Raw genomic sequence first — 24,019 nt, forward strand, 5'->3', positions numbered from 1 at the left:
TGGTAACTAACCAGCGAGGAACAGCAGCCAGTCTCTCCTAGCGGACCAATCAGATCGTAGTTTTTCCCGGGAGCCTGTTTTCTACTTTGACCTGGACCACAGTTTTTTTTTGTCTCAATGCAAACGTAGTCTGCTACTCTGGCAGGTTTACGTTGTACACACATGCTGTAGACTTTGATATGGTGTGATTACTGTGATACTAGTATGTCAGCCGCAGTGATTGGGCTGCCAGGAGCCGTGTGATGTTGTATTAGGTCGTTTGCTCACAATGTTATGAAAAACGAGGATTTGGGTTTGAACAAAAGTGGCCGTACCCCGACAGCGCGGATTTCACGGCTAATCAGTCACATGGCGATATCCTGCCAAACATGCAGAGCAGGTCAGTTCTCGCCTTCCCTCTCTGCCGTCTTCCGGTTTTGAACGCTGGCGGCCGGTCGTCACCTAGCCATCTGGAAAGCCACAATCTGGATCAATGCAACAAGGCCCTGGCCCCAAGGTTGCTTCTTATTGGCCAATGTGGTCATTGTTAAAACAGATCAGAAACACTTGACGTTCTGCCCAATTCAGGGAGGAATTAACCTCCTTCTTACGCAGAGAGCGCATGACAATGATAGGTATGGTCTACCTCTAGGGGCCGCGAGGGGATTGACCGCCAGGGAGCGCTTGCTACTTCGTCAACTTACGTGGGTATGCCCTCGACGGAGACGCACGGGAATTTCCAGGGACCAAGGAACTGAGCTTTCAGAATGACTGCGTTGCCGCTGGGAGTTGTATCGCTATGCTACTGCTATATCCTGGTGTTTATGCCAACGTGGGGCTCCGTGAGGGCGTCCCAGGTACCAATAGACTACCTGAACCCTGATGATACGCAGGATATCGACTATGCAGACCCCTGTAAAGCTGGTAGGTCATTGTTTTCCCCGACCTTTGCTGCCATTTACAGCCGTTTCCACGGACTGCATTCTTCAGACGCCGGCAGTCTTTACCGTCCCAACAGTGTCTGGGGTCAAGTAAATACCAGATGCCAACATTTGCCGTACGTAGCGGGTACACAGTACCCTTAACGTTACCAGACAAAAGCGTCACTGCAAATCTTCAATCTGTGCACATCCGTATTATAAATGTCTTGATGCGTACCATGATGTTGAATTGACCCCGTTTGAATGGCGATCTGATCACGTTGGAGCGATCTTTTGTGTGAGGCTAGTGAAACGGACGTTGCACTATGATGTGTTGTGGTATGGTGATATACATCACCTTAGAATCAGTGTGTTTTGACTAAGATCAGTCGGTCAATCGTACGTTGCGATGGGATACATATGGTTATGCATGGGGCAATTGGGAATGATAAGTACCAAATTAATTCAAGCCACATGGGGAGTCCTGTCACAACCCATACCACAGGTCAATGGCAAATGGCTGGACTGTGGCGCTTAATTCGTCAATAGTGTGTTTTCTTCGGGCCTAAGACGTTTGACAAGAAAAACGACTTCATTGTGATGTCCCCTGAAAGGCTATTGACCGCCACAGCTTAGGAATTCGCTACTGTCTGGGTTTGGAATTCCTCCAACACAGGTTGGCCTTGTACACATAAAATAAATCGTTCTTTACTTTGTGCGTCTGAATAATAGCTGGGAGCAGAGCGCGTGTCAGTGACTTCTCCACAGGCCATGGCGGATCACCAGTTGTACTGAGAGAGAAGCACTCTCTGTTCCATTCCTTTTGTCTGGTGGAAGCCTTCTTTCAATTTTACCCTTCATCCGGAAATCAACTCTGAACTGTTAGTCTAATCTCTTCCGGGTCAGATTTTGGGGCAACTGGTTCTACTTGCTCCCTCTCTCCTCCTGTAGGAAGCAAATAACCATGTGCAGGAGCTGCCGGTTTGTGTACGTAGTACAACTGTCGACCTCGGCCTTGCTCTGGTATTTGTTGCATACCACATCAATGCTTGGTTGGCATTGACTCATTACCAAGCATTGACTTGTAACTTCACCCCAATCTCTCTCTCTCTCTCTCTCTCTCTCTCTCTCTCTCTCTCTCTCTCTCTCTCTCTCTCTCTCTCTCTCTCTCTCTCTCTCCCCCCTTTCGCTGCGCGTGTGTATGTATGTGTTTCTGATCGCAAACCTTAACGGCCTCTGATTGCCACATTAGAGATTGCAGACTTCATCCCTTCGCGCAGTGATTGCGTGAAGGGATGGAGTCTGCTATCTCTAATTATCTGTTCTCATCCTTCAAATGAAGGTCCTGGTGGTGTGATGTCAGGGATGGTGCTTCTGTTACAGAGTTCCTGTCACCTGTTTATTTTTCATGCTTCAAAATCACGACGGGATTTTTATCTGATCGCTTGATTTTATCTGACCCGTCATTGACAGGCCATGATGGTGTCCATGTGTGTCACCATCGGCAACACTGACATTGGGTCGAAAGGACACTCTCCAAGCAGAGGAGTGCGCCTGGCTGTTTTTTTGACGTGTTTTTAGGCGTTTATGTTGGGCTGTCTACTTTGTCATGTTTTTTGTGACATAAAAAAAATCATGACAAAGTACAAAAACGCATAAAAACACGTCAAAAACCAGCCGGACCCACTGAAATGAGAGTAAACAGACCTACCCTTACAGTCAGATGGCTCATCACCTTTTCAAGAAGGCTATAGTTTTGGTAGTGTTTGAATGTATGTTTGTTTGCTTGTATGTAGGTTTAGCAGCTAGCATAACTCAATAAATTTTGGATGAGTTGACATGAAATTTTGTATGTCATTCGGTCTTGTCCTATCGAAGAAATGATTAGATGTTACCCTCCCCGCGGCTTTTTTAGGTGCTGCAGCAGAACTTTTGGGTTTGTCACCCTATAGGGTTTACAGGGAGACTTTGTCGATACTTTGATATGACTTTTGAAAACGTGGCTTTAGGTCCCAGAGACCCAATGACTTTGGCAAATCTTATCTGTAACTCTTACCCTAACCTGGATGTCAGACCCCCAAACTCACGATAGATATTTGAGAGTTTGGGGGTCTGGCATCCAGGCTACCTTAACCCTAGACCGGAGCAAAATTTGGCGAAGCAGAAATTGACACCGGCTTCGCGGGCAGTCCCTAACCCCAGGGATTGTCGGGGCCGTCAGAAAGCCACCTCACATCCTCCACCTCACATCTGCTTTGATATGACGTGTCGGTAGATGAAGGAAAGCCTGTGGGCAGGCTAACAAGCAATTAGAGCACCGGGGAAAGTTCCCCTGCAGCCAGTGGCTCCTCTATATCATCGCCACGTCTTGCGTGCGTCCACAGACCATTTCGGCATTCCGACATCGCGTACCCTGTGTAAATAATGCCTCCATTGCAGTATGTAAATGTAGGTATGTTTGCCTAGACGTTTGAATAACTACCATTTCCTACCCCCCTCCTTTGTTTGATAACCTGGTTCTACCAGACTAACTCTGCTGGCTATACAGAGTAATTTGCCAGGGGCTCAGAGTTTGGCCACCCCGCGACTGACTCCTGGCCAATTGTTCACCCTATTTCTGCCGAGTTCTACGACCCATAACCCCTGGGAAGGCTAGCTGAACCAAGCAGTTGTTTGAACGGAAAATTGTAACGTTTTTTTGGCTCGCAGTGCCTCACACGCAACTATCCTCGATTCGTAAGTTAATCCGAGGAACACGTGATGGCCGAGGTAAAAGTTGCAGGGATGAGGCAGAGAGATCAGCTCATCATGACTGACGTCATGTTTCTTGGCCAATACACTTGTACCAGAAAAGGCATTCCAAGGCGCAACCTTGCTCTACCTCTACATACTTCCCTTTATAGGATGTACGTGCTTCTAATCTGTAATTTGAAAGAAGCTGCTACGGGAATGTAATACTGTAATTTGTTTCTTAGACCATGGTCTGAGAGATGTCATTTAAATGGCAGTCCATTTATGAATTTTAAACGTATCCCAATCACTGAGAATCCATGCAACAACAACTGGTTCTAAGAAACAGCTAGCGGTCCAAAATATCACCACGTTTACCAATGCCCAAGACATCCCCCGAAGCCAAAAAAAATCGCTGACAACGTTTTGAGTCATCTTGTTAACCAGCCAGCCAACTAACCACCGGCGACAAAAACAACCTTCTTCCAGGGACATTATCATGTCCTTGCTTCTTCGCGGAAGCAAAACGAGATAAACAACTTTTAAAGCCCGTCATGATCAATCTGATGAGAAATAGGCTACAAAGACCATTGCCGTCATCCAAATGTAATTCTAGATTGTTGTATGCGTTTGGGTCAAATTGAATCGGACGTTCTTGATAGCAGTGTATCCAGAATAGATTTAACTCTTGTGGTCGCTAAGTACATAACGACACTGTCTCAAAATGTTATTAAGCCTTTGGGCGTGTGTGTCCTAACATGACCGTGATCGTCTGAGCCAAAAGCCAACGTCCCCTCAAAAATATAGTACAATCAAGTGTTCTTGACAGGATGTAAAGCTAGACAAAGGACGATGACTCACACCTTCACTTGTTTAACACAGACTGATATATGATGATAATAATAATAAAAAACGACAATGAGAATGTTTTCCAGACGTCTCACTCTATCCTGTTTCCTCTCAGTTACATAACCACATTTATTGTTTCTGACGTGCTTCTGTCAACTGAGTTGGACATCTCAACAGCTGGGCGTCCGATAACGCTATAATTATAGTCACTAATTCTCCAGCCGATGATATACACGTATGAAGAGAGAAATGGGCTGCTCTAGGAGACTGGACAGGCAAGGTCGTCGGTTGTGTGAAGATGTCGGCGGATCGTTACTAACGTTTTTGTTATGTCAGCTGTTCGGAAAGGGCGTGATGTTTTCGTTGCCACTGGTTCGTCAGTTTGTTCAGGTTGACTCAAAATGGTGTTGGGGGGGGGGTGTAAGAGATAAAAGTTTTCCTCCCCTGCAGATTTCTATCCATCCGATTTTTTTTTCACAGTTACGTTCCTAATCATTAACTATACTGCTTCCTAACTATACTTCCTACTAATGTTCCGCACTTGAATGATCGATGAGGGAATGAATGTTGTAAGAAACAAATTATTCAAATTAAGATGCTCTATGTTTGATTATAGATTGGAAACGTATTGGGCTACTTGTTGTTGTATTTTTTTCTTGTAATTTTTTCCTTGTGATGTTAAACATTGTTTTGGAAACCTCCCGTGACAACCCCTTACAAAGAGTGAAGCACGGGTTACGAAATTCCTTTTTGATGAACCTTCTGTGACGATGGCATGAGTCGGGATTCGAACTCTTGACCTCTTGTCCAGAACTGGTCTCGATGACACGGACGACACACGCTACCAAGGGCGTAGTACTTCGTTGAGTATTTTTGTCTACAGGAGATGTACTAGTAACTGGTGGTAGATCAAATATAATTTGTAGTGCACACTGTAGAATATTTAAGATGTATGACCATGTATTTGCCTGTTCCTCCAAGAGGACACGAACGTACTAATTCAGAAAAAGGGACAAATTCTTCTTGACGCCTGAATGTCAGACGACCTGATGCCCAGCTCGCTTGCAGACGACAGACGAGCTTACGTACCTCAGTTGTAGTAATCATTAACAGGTCCGAAAAGATAGCGGATATGGTATGTCGCAAACTATGAAAAACTGGAAGAACATCCGACCTGACCGTAAACTCTACTCTACTCTATAGTATGACACTTTGTGGTTACACATACTAACAGAATGTTGCCGAACGTTGAAAGAGACACGAATCGTAGACAATTCAACTATCTGCCACTGCTTTTTCAATACTCAGCTGCTGAGAGACTCAAAACGTTAGCAAAACATTTCATGCTACGCAAAGATCTCTGGAAGCCCTTCCCACGAGATTCTGCCAGTGACAGTGAGCACGGCCCACATTGTGGGTATTTGGGGAGTCAGACCAAAATTGACCTTTCGAGTCGGTCTTCCCGACAAAAAAACACACCAGCTTTGTGTGCCCACCAGATGGCGCAATGGTGCCCGGGCCGTGTAATGCAGGCCAGGTACAACTCCCAATCATCCTAGCGTAAAGTGGAAAATCTCTTGACCTTTTCACGTTGGCACGTTGATAACAGGCAAACACAAAACAACAGGTAATGACCGTATATAACACGTTTGAAGGCACAGAATAACGAATTATTAAAGAGCTTGAAACATATACTTGGAGGAAGAGAATACTGATTTACTCAAAGTGAATGGTTAGCGACCCAAAACGGAATTTAGAACAAGTGATTTATTGTCCCTGGGGTGAAGGGCATAGACTGCCGTCTCCAGTTATGTCTTCTTGAAGAAGAGCACGCTGTTAATTAGCTCCAAGTTGTATCTGCTTCGGTTTTAATCGGGGTGTAGGCATTGAATTAATGGTAGGTGGACGGACAACTTCCTCAACTAACATTGGATAACAGCAAGGAGGTTTTATATAAACCTCCTTGATCATAGTGACGAGTTGATGGACAACCAGCTGATGAGTACTTAACATCAACGAAAATGTTTGCAAGGACGGCGCCTGTAAAAGTGAAATAAGCCGAGGGCTGGCTGGTGCAACAAAATACGCGTTAAAAAAAAAAAAGATGTGCTAGCTGCCAATGCCAGAATCGTCCTCAGAAAAAGAAAGAAAGACGCCAGAACCTACTGGTCGTTCCGACGATTGGAAGGGACAGGTAACGTACCAGTTACGTCACCTTAGATGGCTCGGATTATCATTAGAAACAGCTAGTGTCGCAGTCACCAAGGCTGACATGGAATTCTTTACCTACGGATGCCAAACCGTTTTGACACAGATAGCCTTTGGTTTCTGACTAATCCCGACCCTTGACTTGAGTGGGAAACAACCTGGGGCAGCTGAAAGTCGTCCTGCTGTGTCCCTTCCTCTCACGGACAGCCACGAACCATGAGGGGACGGCAGGGTCATCATTTCTCCCGCCACAGCCACGTCTCATCACACACTACCGGCCATGATATTGGAGCGATCAGCAAGAGTTTGGAGACTTCATACCTCTATGGATGAAAGAGAAAGAAATAGAGTAGAGTAGAGTAGAGTATAATATTAATAAAAGCTTTTGAGGCAGTTCTTAATCATGTTAAGTAGTCCCTTGTTACCTTTGTTATCTACTATAGCACATATGTATACTTTTCTAGGTACTGTTACATGTCGCAATTAGCTTTCGGGAAATAAAATTGCAAATTGACTTATCAAATATTTATCTTGCATTGGTCATGCAAATAACTTATAAGACTGTAATTAGAGTTATATATGTTAAAGGATAATGTTCTATACAAACACTTATCCTAAAAAACAACTAAATATCACAACGTCATTTGTTCATTGTTGTTGGGACTGTGCCTGGTACACTATAGACAGTATAGTATAGTAACTATCTCCTACCTACCAAGCACAAAACGTATCAGTTTATAACACCTGTTAAACGCAACATTCATAGAGTGCTAAGTCAAGGCCGGAGTTCTATATGGAGTTCTATAAATATACTCGGGATTTGTTTCAGGGAGGTCTCTGACATTGACCTTCATAAAGTCACAACTGGTAATCCCATCATCGTCTTAGGACATCAAACATGCTCAAGTGTCTCCTGTTCCACTCCAGGTTAAATGCGCGGTACTGTTTTTGTTTTTCGATCCACATCGGAAGCAACAACCTTTAAAATGTTGAAACCGTGCCAGGCTTCGCCCCAGCGGCCTTGATCCCATTGTACGGACCTCTGTACTTCTCAGATCAAAAGGACCAGTGCGCATTGATCGTTACCGGTTCGAGACACGTTAATTAACCTGGAGTGAAAATTGAAAAATTCGGCGCCATTAACAGATGAACAGGACGCTGTGTAATGTTAGATGTACACGCTTCTATGCAGTGTTATCAACACACGGATTCGTGACTGATGTGTCCTTGCTGATGAATACACTCTGTCAAAAAGACGAAGGCATTGTTGGCCAACCTTGGAGTTCACACAATGTATGTCCTTCACACAATCACAGCACAACCGATTGAACGTTCCGTCCTTCAATTCTATGGAGGTCTTTCATCGACTGTCATCAATCGGGTTCTTACTTATTCCACTTGTGGTTTCACCTTGAACTGTTTGTCGTGACGTACGATATACGGCAGCTTCTGATACTTATGTCAATGGGTGAAAACAGTACTCTCCAAGCAGAGGTTAGGCTCTGGCTTGTTTTGTAAGTCTTAAGTTTTAGCCATTTTTATCGAGATTTCTATTTTGTCAGGTTTTCTGGCGGACAAAAAGAAAAGTTGACAAAATATAAAGCCCGATAAAAACGCCTGGAATGACGTCGAAAACAAGCCGGATCCTAACCTCTGCCTGGAGAGTATAAAAGAGGTGATGTATGTTCTTCCGACTTTTGCTAGTGTGTTAACCTGTGATCAGCACGTCTGAGTCACGGTCGACAGACAGGCCCTGTCTGCTCTCTGTCGTCGTTGTCTGCCAGCCTGTGTTACAGGCGAAGGTACAGACACCTGCAGAAGGCCAGGGTGGACTTGAAATGCGTTAGGCCTATTAATATTACTTTTACGTTTCTGATTAAAGTTACGGTCCTTACAAATTAGGTTAGGGAGGTAGCTATAGGGATTCTCTCTTTTTTAGAGTATAGATTTCGGCCGAAATGATTAAACAAATACAGTTATGAATTGAAACTGAACTGCATCAGGACACTGGTATTTTCAGCATCATATTTTGATAATACAGATATATATTGCTCAAGAAAAATGTTCAGACCACAAACGGGGGTCAGATTTTACCAACTCAAAAAGTTCGTCTTTTCACAGGTGCTTGACAGTTTGTTGATTTCTGAATTTGAGGACTAAATAGTTATACCTGGATTTTGTTATGCTTTTTTTTGGCACTGCTACTCCTACCCTAGGCCCTGGGCTACATTATTGATGAATAACGAAGAAGATTTTGAGCCACCTAGCAGCAGGCTTTTAAACAGTTACTGCTGTTGCGATTTTTTGGGTGAAAAGGGTATTTTTGATGATTTTTGTTTGTTGCTAAGCTTTGATATAAGAACAAGTAAAACTGAAGTTGTTTGTTTTTGGTGTTCCTTTTACATTAACTTTGGAATTTTATTATGTTTCAGAACAATTTGATGGTGATATAGCTTTAAGTCCATACGACATCAGTACATTAGCAAGATATACAAGAGAATGGCAGCAAGGGGGATCCTTTTCAGAGCAGCTAAGACATCGTCATATGCAGTCAAGAAGATCACAGTCTGGCAAAAGAAGAGGTAAGACTAAGAGTGGAGTGTTTTTTCTAGATGATCATGGCATATGCCAATGTCTAACACAGTTTTCATTACATGTATGGAGTCTATGTTTTCGATGTGTGTGTTTGTTTGTTTGTTTGTTATGGTTACTGTGTGTCCGTGGTTTTTTGAATACACTGTCAGAAGAATGACAGGAAGTGAGTTAGAAGATGGCTGCGGAGGTCAGGCTTAGATTGGCAGGAAGTACAGGTCAAAGGTGGTAGAACTAGTCATTAATCAGACTTGACACTCCAGGTCATGGGGTCTTGGAATCTTAATTCATGAAAAAAACCCAACATGTATACAAATATCCAAACCCTCTAACAGTCACTATCATATGACCCAGGCAAAATAACATTTGTAAATTTTCTCAGACCAGTTGTTATGTGTCACATAAGATATGTATGATTCCCCATAGTAATTTGTATTTTGTAAGTAAAGTTCTTTGAATACTTTGGCAGAACACTCTGGTACTGGGTAGGACTACTGTAAAAACAGTTGCAGCTTTGTAGCTTAATCTCTCTGGATTCACATGTAGCGTTTCTGGCAAGGCAGTGTTGAAACATCCTGAGTTTCTCTCAGAACAACATCCTACCCTATCTAGTCATGCCAACATCAGCACAGGCATACCCCAGACACCTCCTACATCAAATCCCCATGTTGTACTACTGAGATAACCCTGCTATGTCAAGATAAGGGATCCTGTCTAAATACGTTCTATCCCCTACGAGTATGCACGGTTAAGCCAGCTCTTTGGAAAGGGTACATATATCAGATTTGGCTGGCAAGTTGAGGATAGCCTGGGTGCCATCTTAAGAAATGGCAAGAGGTCTTAAGATGGCAGCCCTGGTAAACTAACTAGGATTGCACCCAGGCTAGGACCCTGTTTGTACCAGGATTTCCATATCTGGATTAGGCGGATTCGCTAATCAGGATCAATCCTCCTGCCGGGGTGAATCCCGATTCAGGAATCCTTGTATTAACAGGGTCGAGGAAGAAGCCAATTGGCTTACTAGTTACTAGTAATACTAGCATCTTTCTCAGTTTCTGCAACCCTATCATGATATAACATCACGATCACGTAAGCAGGGGTACTAGAAAGTACGTTTTCTAGCTTTGCCCTTCCTATATTGCCTTAAGGCTATAAATCCATAAAGAAAGAATGCTAGACATGGTCTTGTGTGTCTCAAGTGCCCAATTAGTAAATTTTTTCACATCATCACATTAGGGACAAAACATACAGAGTATCCAACAACAGCGAAAGTTCAGTCGATTCAGTTTTGTTGACTTAGTCCACGAAAAACCTTGGGAAGTTTTGGCATGAAACACATTGAAATCGCACAAAGCCAAGGGGAGCCAGCCCAATGTCTGAACTTTGTAACACATCTGTAGTGTCTTTAAATAGCATAAGACTCAAGAGGCACCACAGGGTCAACCTAACCACACACTTGAAGGCCTTCCAGGTTTATGGTGGCCTAAACAAATCATAAATCTTCTAAGATTCCTTTTGTGACCCCCGTCTTAAAATCTGGACCTCTTAAACTGCCAGGGTGCTACTGCTATGTGTAAAGATGGCATTGTTGACTTGTGAAACCGCATGACAAGGCATAGTTGAATCTATTTCGGGTGCTTTATCAAGCCCAGAAGTGAACCATAGCCATGTGGGTGCTTTCCCTCAGCTGTCAGTGTGCAGTAGGACACAAATGGCTCCTGAGTCCTGACACCAGTCTGCCAGACCAAGCAGCTTGTCCTCCAGGACCATATATATACATTGTATGTAAATTGTAGACTGGTTTATTGAAATGAATTACTTGCAGCAGCCATAGACGTACACAGAATTTCCAGTTCACGATGCCATCAACATATTTTGTGCTCACCTTAAATAACAGACCTTCAGTCATCGGGTGTCTTTACCAAACACACAATACTACTTGTACTCAGTCTCTAATACTGTACAGAACTGGTATGTTACACCTTAAGGCAGTTTTCTGGTTATGTGAACCAACAAAGAAAAGATCCAACCTGAGTGATGAACACCTGATGAAGTCACGTAATATCACTGACTAGCCCTTTAAACCAAAAACACTGACTTGCCCCTTAAACCAAACTGATTTTGCTGAGAAGTTTTAGTGACAATATTTTTAGTGGTAATCACTTATTTGTTGTGCCTCTTCCTCAGTAAACTGGACAGCGGCTAAACAGAGCCACTCCAGACAAAAAACCCAGAAGCCGAGGGCTCGTCTCCACAGATCAGGCCACACAGCCATCCAGAGGGTATACAGCAGAATACGGCGGGCAGCAACGGCAAGGCCAGAGCGGAAATGGCCAAACGCTGTCATACCCTACACTGTGGATCCTAAGGCCAATTTTTCAGGTAATCATAATTAAACGTCAATATGTATTTGAACACTTTTTAAATAGGATTCAATTGAAGGGACCAGAATAATAAAATCATTTAAACCATTCGAAAAAATATTTGTTACTTTAGAAACAATTAATAGTGGTGATGATAGCATAACTTATATGGAGGGATATTAGCTCCCAGACAATATTCCAGTAATAAGGTGTGTGCTTAGACTTTTTTTATGAGCAACATCTGTACAAAACCATGTGTGGCAAGAATCATCCTCTACTCCCACAGGACCAATGTAGGCTACTTGTCAGTAGGAGTTTTCAGGTAGCTTCATTTCCTATGAATCCGCTGACCTGACAATGGAGTCCCTCATATCATGATATGGCTGCTTTGAGGCAGTGGGATTGACTTTTAATGGGTTGTACAAGCAAAACAGTTTTCTACATTTAAGATATGGACAAGCCAGAAAATCACATTTACTGTTAAAACATGATATCACAAAATTAATAACTTCATCGTCTTAAGCGCACAATCCCATTCCTGAATCATATCTAGAAATCTAGGTTAAGTACTAAAATCCAAGAATTTAAATCAAATTACCCTCTACCTAATTGATATGTTTATAAAGTTGAGATTGTATCCTATGTATTGCAGGTAGCCAACGAGCAATGTTTAAACAAGCGATGAGGCATTGGGAGAACTTCACATGTGTCACCTTCATCGAGAGAACTGATGAGGAGAATTACATCGTCTTCACATACAGAGAGTGTGGGTGAGTAAACCTCCTCAGTCATCATAGAATTAACCTTGAGCACACTGAAGTAGCTGTTTGGTACCCAGTTCCCTATTGGTTACAGACTTAGGCAGCAAGGAAAAGGTTATAATGAAGCACCCCCGCTAGAAACTACTAGAAATAGGGTTTATATTTAGCCTGTGAGAGAGCGAAAGGCTTGAATTCCAAATTAGCAAGGCTTTATAATCATGCCCCATAATGGTATTTACACCCTGTTTTAGGGGTAAAGTAACTTTTGAAAACGAGCTAGGAAAGTTGTGCAGGACACAGATGAAGTGGCAGGGACGTACAAATCTCACCAAATGTGAAGACACAGTAGATCAAAGTATGATTCTGATATATTCACTACTTGTTCCAACACTGTTAAAACCACAGGTGCTGTTCCTTTGTGGGCAGAAGAGGCAATGGACCACAGGCCATCTCCATCGGAAAGAACTGTGACAAATTTGGCATCGTTGTGCATGAGCTTGGTCATGTGATAGGCTTTTGGCATGAACATACTCGACCTGACAGAGACCACTGGGTCACCATCATCAAGGAGAACATACAGCCAGGTAAGGCACATGACTAATGATAGGTAATTTGTGTACTAAAGGACAAGTGCTGAAGATGGAGAGTGCTCTACTCATGTGCATCAAATCCAGTGCTGCTTTAATTTTTTCTGTCCCACTCATCATTGTTTGGGAGCCCATGTAACATGTGAATTCTCATTGTCAAATCTGTCATTTTAAGTGTACAAAATACATTTTCATCAATTTCATGTCATGAAGTTCAGGTATTTGGATGGACAGGGTGAAATTTTTTCTGTCCCAACAAGCAAATCTCTGTCCTGGGACAGGTCCAGGAGACAGCCGTGATCAAATCTATGAAGGATTGAAAAGTACCTGATTGTTTTGCTTTTACTGCAAAAGTGACAACAATATCTGGAATATCTTTACCACAGGCCAAGAGTACAACTTTTTGAAACTGGAGAAAGGAGAGGTGGATTCTCTTGGCGAGTCCTATGACTTCAACAGCATCATGCACTACGCTCGAAACACCTTCTCGAGAGGTATGTTCCTGGACACGATCTTGCCACGGAGAGACCCAGAGTCTGGCCTGCGCCCAAACATCGGACAGCGATCTCACCTCAGCAAGGGAGACATAGCCCAGGCAAACAAGCTTTACAAGTGTAAATGTAAGGACTGTATAACTTGTTTACTTTGCTTGTCGATGGGTTTTGTGGCTTGTGTTAATAGCTATCTCACAGTCTCTCCAAACCTAAAAATAGCCTGTAAGCATGTAATCTGTGGTTAACACTTTACACTTACGCTATCTCTGCATTCCTCGTTGATGGTATCTTCAGACAACAATATTGTTTTAGGCAGCTAAAAAGGACTGCAATCTACAGGCCAGAAAAGAAAGGGTCATAAATTAATTTGCCTTAACGTTACATACTGGCAAACAGGCCGGTATTCCCATTGTATTGCTACTATTTTTTTAATCGTGATCCAAAAGATATCAAGGTGGCAAGGTGGTCTTGTGGTTAGGGTTGTTGACTTAAAATCTAAAGGTTCTGGGTTTGAATCCCTGACAGGACCCTGAGTGTTATGCCCTCGGGAAAGGCACTTTACACCTACTTCCTCACTCGACTCAGGTGAAAATGTCGTTGAGTACTTAGCTTTGGTTAGGGATGTCCTCTCCTATGGCATGTAAAGATGGATGTGTTTGAGGAGAGCATGTTAAAGAACCCACCACACTTATCTTACAGTCTATATTTGGTCACCAGGTTAACATCTTCACAAATGTGGTAAATCTCAACAAGTAGATGATCAAAGATACCATGGCAGGAACCCTAGATTTTCACAGTACTAGTGCTGCAAGATTTAAGGACGGCAAACTGAATTCACAGTGTAATTGTTTTTTTCCTCCACAGCATGTGGATACACTCTCCAGGAGACAACAGGTAACTTCACCTCACCAGGCTGGCCAAACAAATATCCACCCAACGCTGACTGTGAATGGCGCATCTCAGTTACACCGGGAGAGAAAATAGTCCTCAACTTTACCTACATGGACATCGTGCCGTCCCGCGGATGCTGGTACGACTATGTCGAAATCCGAGACGGACACTGGAGGAAGTCACCACAAATAGGTAAATCATTAGATGACTTAAGAAGTGTAAGTCAGATCCTCAAGTGGTATGTGTACATGTGTACAGGTTTACACTTAAATGTAAAAAAAAAGATTGAAGATAAAGAAAAACTGATTTCATATTTAGCTCACTGGTCGTGATCGAGAAGACAGATGCTACAATGTACAGTATGTAAACTACAGGTTCATTGTTCCCGAGGAAGTTCCCCTAGCTCTTTTTGACAAGTACAATGAACAGTGGACCACGGCTTTACGTCCCGCACTAAGGACTACGACACTTAAAATTTCCAGTAGCACGCATGTTGGGTAAGTGATAACAGCCAGGATTCGAACTCCCAAACTCATGGTCCAGAGGCAGGGTTGCTAAGCACTGGACTATTCACGTTGAGCAAAAGAAAAGAGAATGCTAAATGAACATCATTTGCTATTAATGTGGCATATTGATGTCTTTACACAACATCTATTGCAATGATGACAACATGGCTGTGTCCTTCTCCCAGGGAGGTTCTGTGGCAGCGATGTTCCCAAATCCATTGTGTCGTCAGACAGCAGACTGTGGATTGAGTTCCAGGCCAACAGCAACAGAGTCGCAAAGGGCTTCTCTATCCAGTATGAAGGTTAGATACAGTTTGCTTGTTGTGATAACATTCCCAAGCATTATTTGATTTGCACAATTACATGTATTGTTCCTTGAGCATACAAATACAAATGCAGAATGAAGGAAAGTAGAAAACATGATGAATTGTACAAAGCTAAAATGTTAGCCTCCATCAATCTAACAAAACATAACATGACACAACGTATATAAAGTGGCTGCAAAAAGAGTTATGTAATGATTGAGTATCTTACTTCTCACAGCCATCTGTGGAGGGGACATCAAAAAGGAGTCAGGACAGATTCAAAGTCCAAACTATCCTGATGACTACAGGCCAAACAAGGAGTGTGTGTGGCGAATAACTGTGCCCAGAGGATACAACATAGGGCTGACTTTCCAGGCATTTGAAGTGAGTGTAATATAATCAGTTGCTACTGTGCCTCATGCGTATGCCTGTGATGCTGGTGTGTTATGCCGAAGGGCAGTTATGCCATCCATATGCATTTGTAGTTACAGATAAAGGCAAATCGTTCAGTGTTATATTAGCCAATATTGAGTCAAGAAAGCAACTTGAAGTCTTCTTCATCTGTATGTTACAGCATTGAACCTTTCAAAAGTTGAATACAAAATGAAGCCTGTTAATTAGATTAGGTTTCCCTTGCTTTATTGGGGCAAATACAATAAAGTTATCTTTTAAAAGATGTAATAGTCATTTAATGTAATCAGTAAATTTTGTTTGAAATTTGAAATTTTGGGCAATAGTCAAATGATTTACCCATTGAAAAGGACATAGTGGGCTACACCAAGGACATCTGTGTAATGTCCTTGGCTATACATATAGCAAGTGGCATTTTTTCTTGTTTTGTTACATGCCTTTACCTAATTGGATATTCTGTATGAAGTGAGTATATATGATATGTCAGTATAACACAAAGTTAGCTATGGGACTCCCATGTTATCAACACACTGGGTGAACACACCATAGGCTCATTTTAACCTTAAGCATGCTACCTGCAATTCCTCCTCTCTTAAGCAGCTTCACAGGTAGCGTTGATTCAGCATGCTACAGGTTAAAAAGTTTTATGTTGCAAAGCTGGTCTAGCTCTGTTATACAAACAAAATGGACACCTAGAAACATCATACCAGCCTAAAAGCTTATCATACTAAACTATTAAAAATTGATGCAGCCATACAGAGGTGACAGACATTACCACCAATACTCTCCAAGCAGAGGTTAAGCCCTGGCTTGTTTTTGGACGTCTTTTGAGACATTTTTGTTGGGCTTTCTATTTTGTCAGTGTATTTTTTTCCCACCAGCCAAACAGTTTAGACAAAAAAAACTGCCAAAATAAAAAGTTTTACAAAAAGCCAAAAAGGTTTAAAAAGAAAATAAAAAAACGCCTAAAAAGACGTCCAAAACAAGCCAGAACCTAACCTCAGCTAACCAGCAATACAGTCTGTCAGGATGGATTCTGGCTTATGTCTGAAAAATTAATGACATAAACAATCTGGCATTTGGGGGTGTTTCATAGGTCAAATCTATTAGTGGAGCCAAACAGTGTGGCATGTTTGATAATGCTATCTGTATTTTAAATGATATATCACCACAATTAAATGTTAACTACATGGTTTTATCCTTCCTTATTACAGTTTACAGAATATCCAGAAATCCTTGTAGGAAGTAAATACTCTCCAAGCAGAGGAGTGGGTCCGGCTGGTTTTTGACATGTTTTTAGGCGTTTTTGTAGGGCTTTCCATTTTGTCCCATTTTCTTTATGTCGCCAACCCACACACATAAAAAAAACAGCCGAACCCATTCCTTTGCTGGGAGAGTAGGAAGTAAATCTTGTCGTGTTGGTTTTGTAGATAGAGCGCCACGACACATGCTCCTACGACTACGTGGAAGTGAGGGATGGACTTGACGAGGAGTACTCGGACAGGCTGGGCCGATACTGCGGATATATCACTCCAGACGACATCAAGTCCTCGTCCAATACTCTGTTGGTCAAGTTCGTGTCTGATGGCTCGGTTAACAAGGCTGGCTTCTCTGCCTCATTTTTCAAGGGTAAGATCAAGGATTGATGTGTTCAAAAATTTGTATTTTCCGAGAACCATAGTGGAATGGAACTCGTTGTTATCAAGTACATGTGTACTGTAGGAGCATTTTCACTAAATTGCTTTAAAGAACGATTGCAATCAGATGTGCAGAGACCAGGTGTGACAGGCCGTTCAGTGTAATATAACCAGCTACTGCCGCACCGCATGCCTGCGAAGCTGGTGTATAATAAGAATTTTGGGCTCTTTTCATGTGAAATATTTTGCACAAAGACACACCTTAACACAAGAAGTAGCTAGCTCAACATTAGGCCTTTCACCAATATTCTTAAACATTAAGACCAACTGTAGATATTCTATTGTATTTATCAGTGTTTATTCTCAATGTAGCAAAACATAACAATCTGTTATTGTTTTTCTGCAGAGATGAATGAATGTGCCCAGCCAGACAAGGGAGGATGTGAACAGAAGTGTGTCAACACCCTGGGTAGTTTCCACTGTGAGTGCAGTCCTGGGTACGAACTCAGCTCCAACAAGCGCACCTGTGAACGTAAGTTTACCTTTGTTTAGCACTCAAATATTGATTTGATTTTGATTTGATTTATTCAACTCTTTCTTTTCCTAGAAAAGCTCATCTATGTTAGTAGAACACATACTGTAAAGCATGATCTTTGTTGCATCATCAGACAATGAGGGATATCCCTCTCTTTTCATTCATGTTAGTATTTTATGTCGTTTTCAGCAGATCATGAAAAATGTGAACTCAAACCTGGACCCCTAAAATCACTTTTTTCTCTGTGCACAACCACAAACCCCTGTGGAAGAATGTGCGTGTGAACCTTAAGGTTCAGGTTGAGATTACAGTGCTGTGTGTGGTACTTGTATCTGCTCATATATAAAAACATCTTGTATTCAGCAAGACCTATGGATGACTTGTAGGGGATGGTTCTTGATCATAGTGTCTAAACTGTTCCTCCCTCCAGCGGCTTGTGGTGGCTTCCTGACCGGTCTGAGTGGGAACATCACCAGCCCCACGTTCCCCCTGGAGTACCCTCAGAACAAGCGCTGCGTCTGGCAGATCGTGGCACCCTCGCAGTACCGCATCACTCTCAGGTTCAACCACTTTGAGTTAGAAGGCAATGACGTGAGTACAGATGAAAACTTTTGTACCCAAAATTAGAAGTAAGATTGTCTTACTTCTTTCATACATCATTCAAGGTGTTGGTTAATCTGTGTGTTGAATTCTAACTTATGGTTATGAATGCACTTTCATGATTTGTTGTCTATGGGTTGGGTATATCTAAGACTAAGTATTGAAATATTTGAATTTTGGCCTACTAGCAGCTTTCTTTCAAACTGCAAATGTTTATAGCTTTCTTCCTGAGATTGTTGTTGATGGAAGGTGCCATGAGTAATTTATTAGCTATTGTTGAATCTACCTTTATCAATATCAGTTAGAAGGCTAAGTCTTACAATGGGATAATGGACAAAGACTTATATATCGTTATATATCATTCAATGTTTTTAATATCTCTTGGGTTGCAGGTGTGTAAATATGACTCCCTGGAAGTGCGCAGTGGCCTGTCCCCCGAGTCTGATGTCCTTGGACGCTTCTGTGGATCAGAACTTCCCGAGTCAGTGACGTCCACACGTAACAACATGCGTGTAGAGTTTAAGTCTGATAACACTGTGTCCAAGAAAGGTTTCCACGCAACTTTCTTCTCGGGTAAGAACAATCCACTGAATGGTAAAACACAATAGAAGGATCCCAGTTGTGAATCAAATTAGCAGTTCAACCAATAATACAGTGGATGCACCATGGTCACGATTTTTTTATTTCCATGTTTTTATTTCGTAGGTTTTGTAGGGCAGGGCAGGGCAGGGGGTTGGTCTCTTGTGAAATGTAAAAGTTCATTGAATGGTGAAAGACAGAAAAAGGACATAATTATCTGAAAAAAGCCCGGGGTTCTGACTATGTATTTAATTTACTGAAGCACCTGCAAACTATTAAAGGTTGAATACAGTAGTTAAACTTGCACAAAGGAGTTCTAACCTTCTCCCTGCTGATTAACCTTGTAACCAATGGAAATTTGGTGCAGAAAGGCTACCTTGGCAGGGAGAAGGTTAAAATGCCTGACTATACTCTTTCTTTCCATATCATGCCTCCTAACCTGTTGGTCATCCAAGCTCAAGGAGTCAAACAGGCTAGGAATTTTCCAATCTGAGTCAGCAAGTTTGACTGTGGTGAACAGCTACAGATTGGCATGTCCCTATAGCTCAACTGGTAGCAGCCACACAGTTCAGCTCCTGCTTCCAATTTGTTGCTAATTGGGAGACCCCATGGCAGTTAAATCCTGGGTTAGGACATCTCAGTTGGGGCTGCACCTGTCCTTTTGGGAAGGATGTAAAATTGGGCTCCTGTGTTCGCGGAGCTTAAAGGGGCCGGGGAAGGGCTAGCAACCCCTCCCAGTAAAAATATACCCTGCTACTGAAACAGCAAGGAAACTTGCTGCCAATGAGGCACTACAATAGTATGAACGAACTAATGAACGAACAGCTACAGATTACTATGATTCAAAGCCATAGGCATATGTGTGAAGCACAGAGATTTAAGATTGTGTGACCCTTGTGCACATGTAGACAAGGATGAGTGTGCAGTAGACAACGGAGGCTGCCAGCACGAGTGTGTGAACACGCTGGGGAGCTACGAGTGCAGATGTCGCAACGGCTTCACACTGCACGAGAACCTACATGACTGCAAGGAAGGCAAGTCCCTGCTCTTTTCACATGTTCCTATCTGCTCATAGATTGCCTCCCATACTTCTAACCGGCAATGTCATCTCAGATCAACACCTGAGAGATGCTTACAGAACAAAAGACACGTTTTATGTCCTTCAAAAATTACAATAGTTCTTAACTTTGGACTCTACTGGTATGTGATAAGTTGCTTAGGTGCCATCCTAGTAAGTTTACTGCGCCTCATATACTCCTAGTCTGGGTAACTCAAACTTTGACAAACTGATATGAAACAAAAATAAGACTTAGTCTTTATATTCATGTTTTCCTTCAGTAACTTATGTTTACCTTTGTTACAGCTGGGTGCAAACATCAGCTCAATGCTGCCACAGGAGAAATAACCAGTCCAAACTGGCCAGACAAGTACCCTGCCAGGAAGGAGTGTACCTGGCACATTCTGGCCACATCTGGACACAGGATAAAACTGGTCAGTTCCTAGTGCATGTGTGTAGATAGTCTCTTAAGAATATTTTTCTTTTTTGTTGTTATTTGGCAACCCTGACTGTTGGTTCTGAACAGCCAAACCAATGAATAAATAAAGATACAGGATGCCCCTTGATTTTCCAGATGTTCAATGATTTTGAGATCGAGCAGCACCAGGAGTGTGCGTACGACCACCTGGAGGTGTACGACGGCCACTCTGAGGACGACCCGGTTCTGGGACGATACTGCGGCAACAAGAAGCCTGCACCAGTCGTGGCCAACTCAAACCACATGTTCATCAAGTTCTTCTCGGATGCCTCTGTCCAAAGGAAAGGGTTCTCTGCTCTGCACACTACAGGTGAGGCTGGTACTATGTTTTGGTAAGGGACCAAGGCAGGGGGCCCCAGATTGGTAAATTTGTTGAAAGAAATATTATTTTCATGTCAAAAATAATGTGCGAAATTGGGCATCTTCACCCAGGATATAACCCATTGAGAAATATTTTGCAGCAAAAATAACTTGACGGTGGCAGAAAAAGACAAACGTTGGCCTTGGGTATAATCAAATCAAACGAACATCCTAGTAGTGTAATTTTTTCATCATCCATGGCATGAGGTATTTAACTCCTTTTATTGAACGCCACAGTGGTCAATGTTGCACCGCTAACTTCTTGGATCGGCTCACTTAATTCTTTTTTGACAACAAAGAAATTGATGTGGCCTAATACACTCATTGAATGACGTCTTAGATTAACCCTTCGAGGATGTGTTTACTGTAGTTTCACATTTTTATCTTTCATGTGCAAAAACGTAGCTATAATTTCCTCCTAGTCTGTATAACGCAAACCCCAGCTGTCCGGGGGTTTCTGTCCCCGGTTACAGGGCGGCGAGCGGTGACAGGAGGCTTGATTGAAATCAGGCTAATTTTCTCCCCTTACCTTCATTGTACAGTCTGTGGGGGCACTCTACTGGCTGGCGAGCAGGTCATAGACCTGTTCTCACATGCGCAGTACGGGGACACCAACTATGGACAGCAGGAGGAGTGTGATTGGACAATCACTGCCAGACAGGGCCAGACAGTTAGGCTGGCCTTCAAGTCCTTTGAAATCGAAGATGAAACCACATGTGGCTATGACTACGTGGAGATCTTTGATGGTTATGATGATTCGGCTGAAAAACTAGGGCGTTTCTGTGGAGCAGAGGTGAGTGACTCTTGTTGAATTCAATTATAGACACCTGGTCTGAAACAAGACATAAACTTGGTGGACTTGTATTGTAATGTTATGGTAAGAAAAAACTGTGTTAATAGAAAACTGATAAAAGATGGGATTGAAGACTATAGACTAAAGCAGGGCTGTCTCCAGGACCTGCCCATAGGACGGACAAAAATTTCACCCCGTCTGTCAAAAAAAATCTGAACTTAATGACATGAAATTGAAGCTTTCTAATGAGGATGCTTCTACAGGATTTGGTAACATAATAATGAGTTGCGCTCTATGTAAGTTCTAGGGAAATTTCACATTCCCGAACACCTAATTTCTGGGTACTTACAGTTAGGAGCAGAACATCAGTTAACTTACTTAATAGTTACCTAGTTCTCATGTCCATGCTTGCTGACATGAGAACTCAGGGAACCCCACAGCAGTATAATTAAATACTGGATACTGCTTAGTATCTGTCAACCTGTTTTTAATACTGATACCTCCCCTTGCCTTGCAGACCCCTGACGTCATCGTGTCACGAGGAGATTCGCTGCTTGTTCGCTTCCGCACAGACGATACCATTAACAAGAAAGGCTTCCACGCACAGTATATGGGCACAGCTCTGAAGGAGACGTACTACGCCTAGTGGAGTGATGTCCAGTCACCAAACAAACTGCCATTCCATTCAACAAATGATACACATATTCATAGTCTGTTCTCTTTAGAGAGGACTCAAGTTACATAGTAATAATTGAAGGTACACATTGTACTTGTACTTAATGCTAACAGTGAATTCCATCTTTCTGGATGGCCCTACCATTGTGATAAAGACGAACGTTCAAATGAATGGTATATTTTAACCATAAGTATGCTGTGTTCAGTGTACATTACCTGTGACATGTTGGAGGTTAAAATCTGTAATACAAAAGACAGTGGTCAGTGCACGTAACAGCAAGTTAAAGAAAGGCCAAAGGTGCGTGTTGATATCACAAATTTAAAGCTCTCCATGGATAGATGGGTTTACCTGACTCAGTGATTTTGCTATCTCTGATTTTCTGTGTGTTCTTTTATACATATATAAATATATATATACACTAATTTATCTCTTCTATACCATGAATTTATCTCTTTTATACCATATGTGGATATTGAATGGATTTCATAAATCATTCAGTTTGAAGACCCACAATCTCTAAATTTAACTTTACTAACATTAAATTTTTGCTCTTGATTGTGTTTTGATAGAATTTGTGTTGTTCAGATCTTGGAACAAAGCCATGGGAATCATAAGATAGTCTATAGATGTTTTCTTAAAAGTTCAAACCAGTCTTGGCTCATTGGCATAGTCTGAAATAATGTTTGGCTTTCTTTATATAATCTTTTCATGAATGTAGTGAAATTTTATGTTACTGTTGTGTCACTTTTTGTGCTGCTGCCCCCTTTTATTAGATTGTTTTACAGTCAAAGCTATTCTAAAACACAAGCCCATGGTTTCCAATTTTCCATACAAATCTTTCATACAAAAGTACCTTTACATGACAGTAATAATGCAGTCCTAAACATTGTACATCACCATACCTTGGTCTGTATATAAGTCAACTACAGAATGACAATGAGCAGGATTGCTGTGGGAGTTTCCATGTGATCATCAAGTCGCCATCTTTTTTTAATGTTAATATCTTGATTTTTGATATTTTACTTTTAGAAGTAGAAAACCCTGTAATATTTTTAATGCAACCTTTTATGAATAAAGATTTGTTAGCGTATAGGTGTCTTCAGTGGTTATTGCATTGTCTCATTTAAAGGAGTCCTAAACTCCAGATGGGGGGAGTTATTTTCTAATTTTGATAATTTTGGGAAGTAAAAATGAATACTTATTACAGTATATGATAAAGTACCCACTAGTCCCGTGTGCATCAAAAAGCACTCAGTATTCTACTTAATTCCCCAGGTGACCCTCTATTAAACAACCTCGGCCTATGGCTGAATACAATGTACATGTACCTGACAAGGCCTGACAAAAGTTAGGCTATTTCAGGGGCGATAAGAAAAAATTGTTTTCTTATTTGTTATTTTATAAATATATATCTTATTAACAACTGGCCTTCTTATTGTGATTATCGCCCCTCATTTATGCCAAAAATATTCATTATGAAGGAGGTGTGTATACGTAAAGGAAATACATGGGTAGGGTCAGCACAGGTTTAGTGAGTATCAAGTTGTTATGACAAAACACACCTCGTGTAATTCACCATGAGCGAAATTCTGTAAAAAGTCGACTGATTATGTATTCTTTGATACTTGTACATAATCTAGTGGAAAGTAACACCCCCTTCTGGAGTTTAAGACTTTAAAGCTGTACGTGTAACAGTTGGATAGGGTGA

At 41.9% G+C, this 24,019-nt stretch overlaps 1 protein-coding gene across 1 annotated transcript; it reads left to right on the top strand.

Moving 5' to 3' along the window:
- Positions 1 to 216: 216 nt before the first annotated feature.
- Positions 217 to 23,401, top strand: LOC136448862 (tolloid-like protein 2). Its single transcript, XM_066448529.1, has 18 exons — positions 217 to 903; positions 9,119 to 9,268; positions 11,466 to 11,660; positions 12,294 to 12,411; positions 12,808 to 12,986; positions 13,376 to 13,609; positions 14,348 to 14,566; positions 15,066 to 15,182; positions 15,424 to 15,569; positions 17,027 to 17,225; positions 17,640 to 17,765; positions 18,199 to 18,359; positions 18,761 to 18,941; positions 19,856 to 19,981; positions 20,311 to 20,438; positions 20,579 to 20,792; positions 21,385 to 21,635; positions 22,153 to 23,401. Exons 1-18 carry the CDS (start codon positions 747 to 749, stop codon positions 22,279 to 22,281), a joined length of 3,030 nt encoding a protein of 1,009 aa, XP_066304626.1. The 5' UTR covers positions 217 to 746; the 3' UTR covers positions 22,282 to 23,401.
- Positions 23,402 to 24,019: the final 618 nt, after the last annotated feature.

Source organism: Branchiostoma lanceolatum, chromosome 14 (genome assembly GCF_035083965.1).
Source record: "Branchiostoma lanceolatum isolate klBraLanc5 chromosome 14, klBraLanc5.hap2, whole genome shotgun sequence".
NCBI lineage: Eukaryota > Metazoa > Chordata > Leptocardii > Amphioxiformes > Branchiostomatidae > Branchiostoma > Branchiostoma lanceolatum.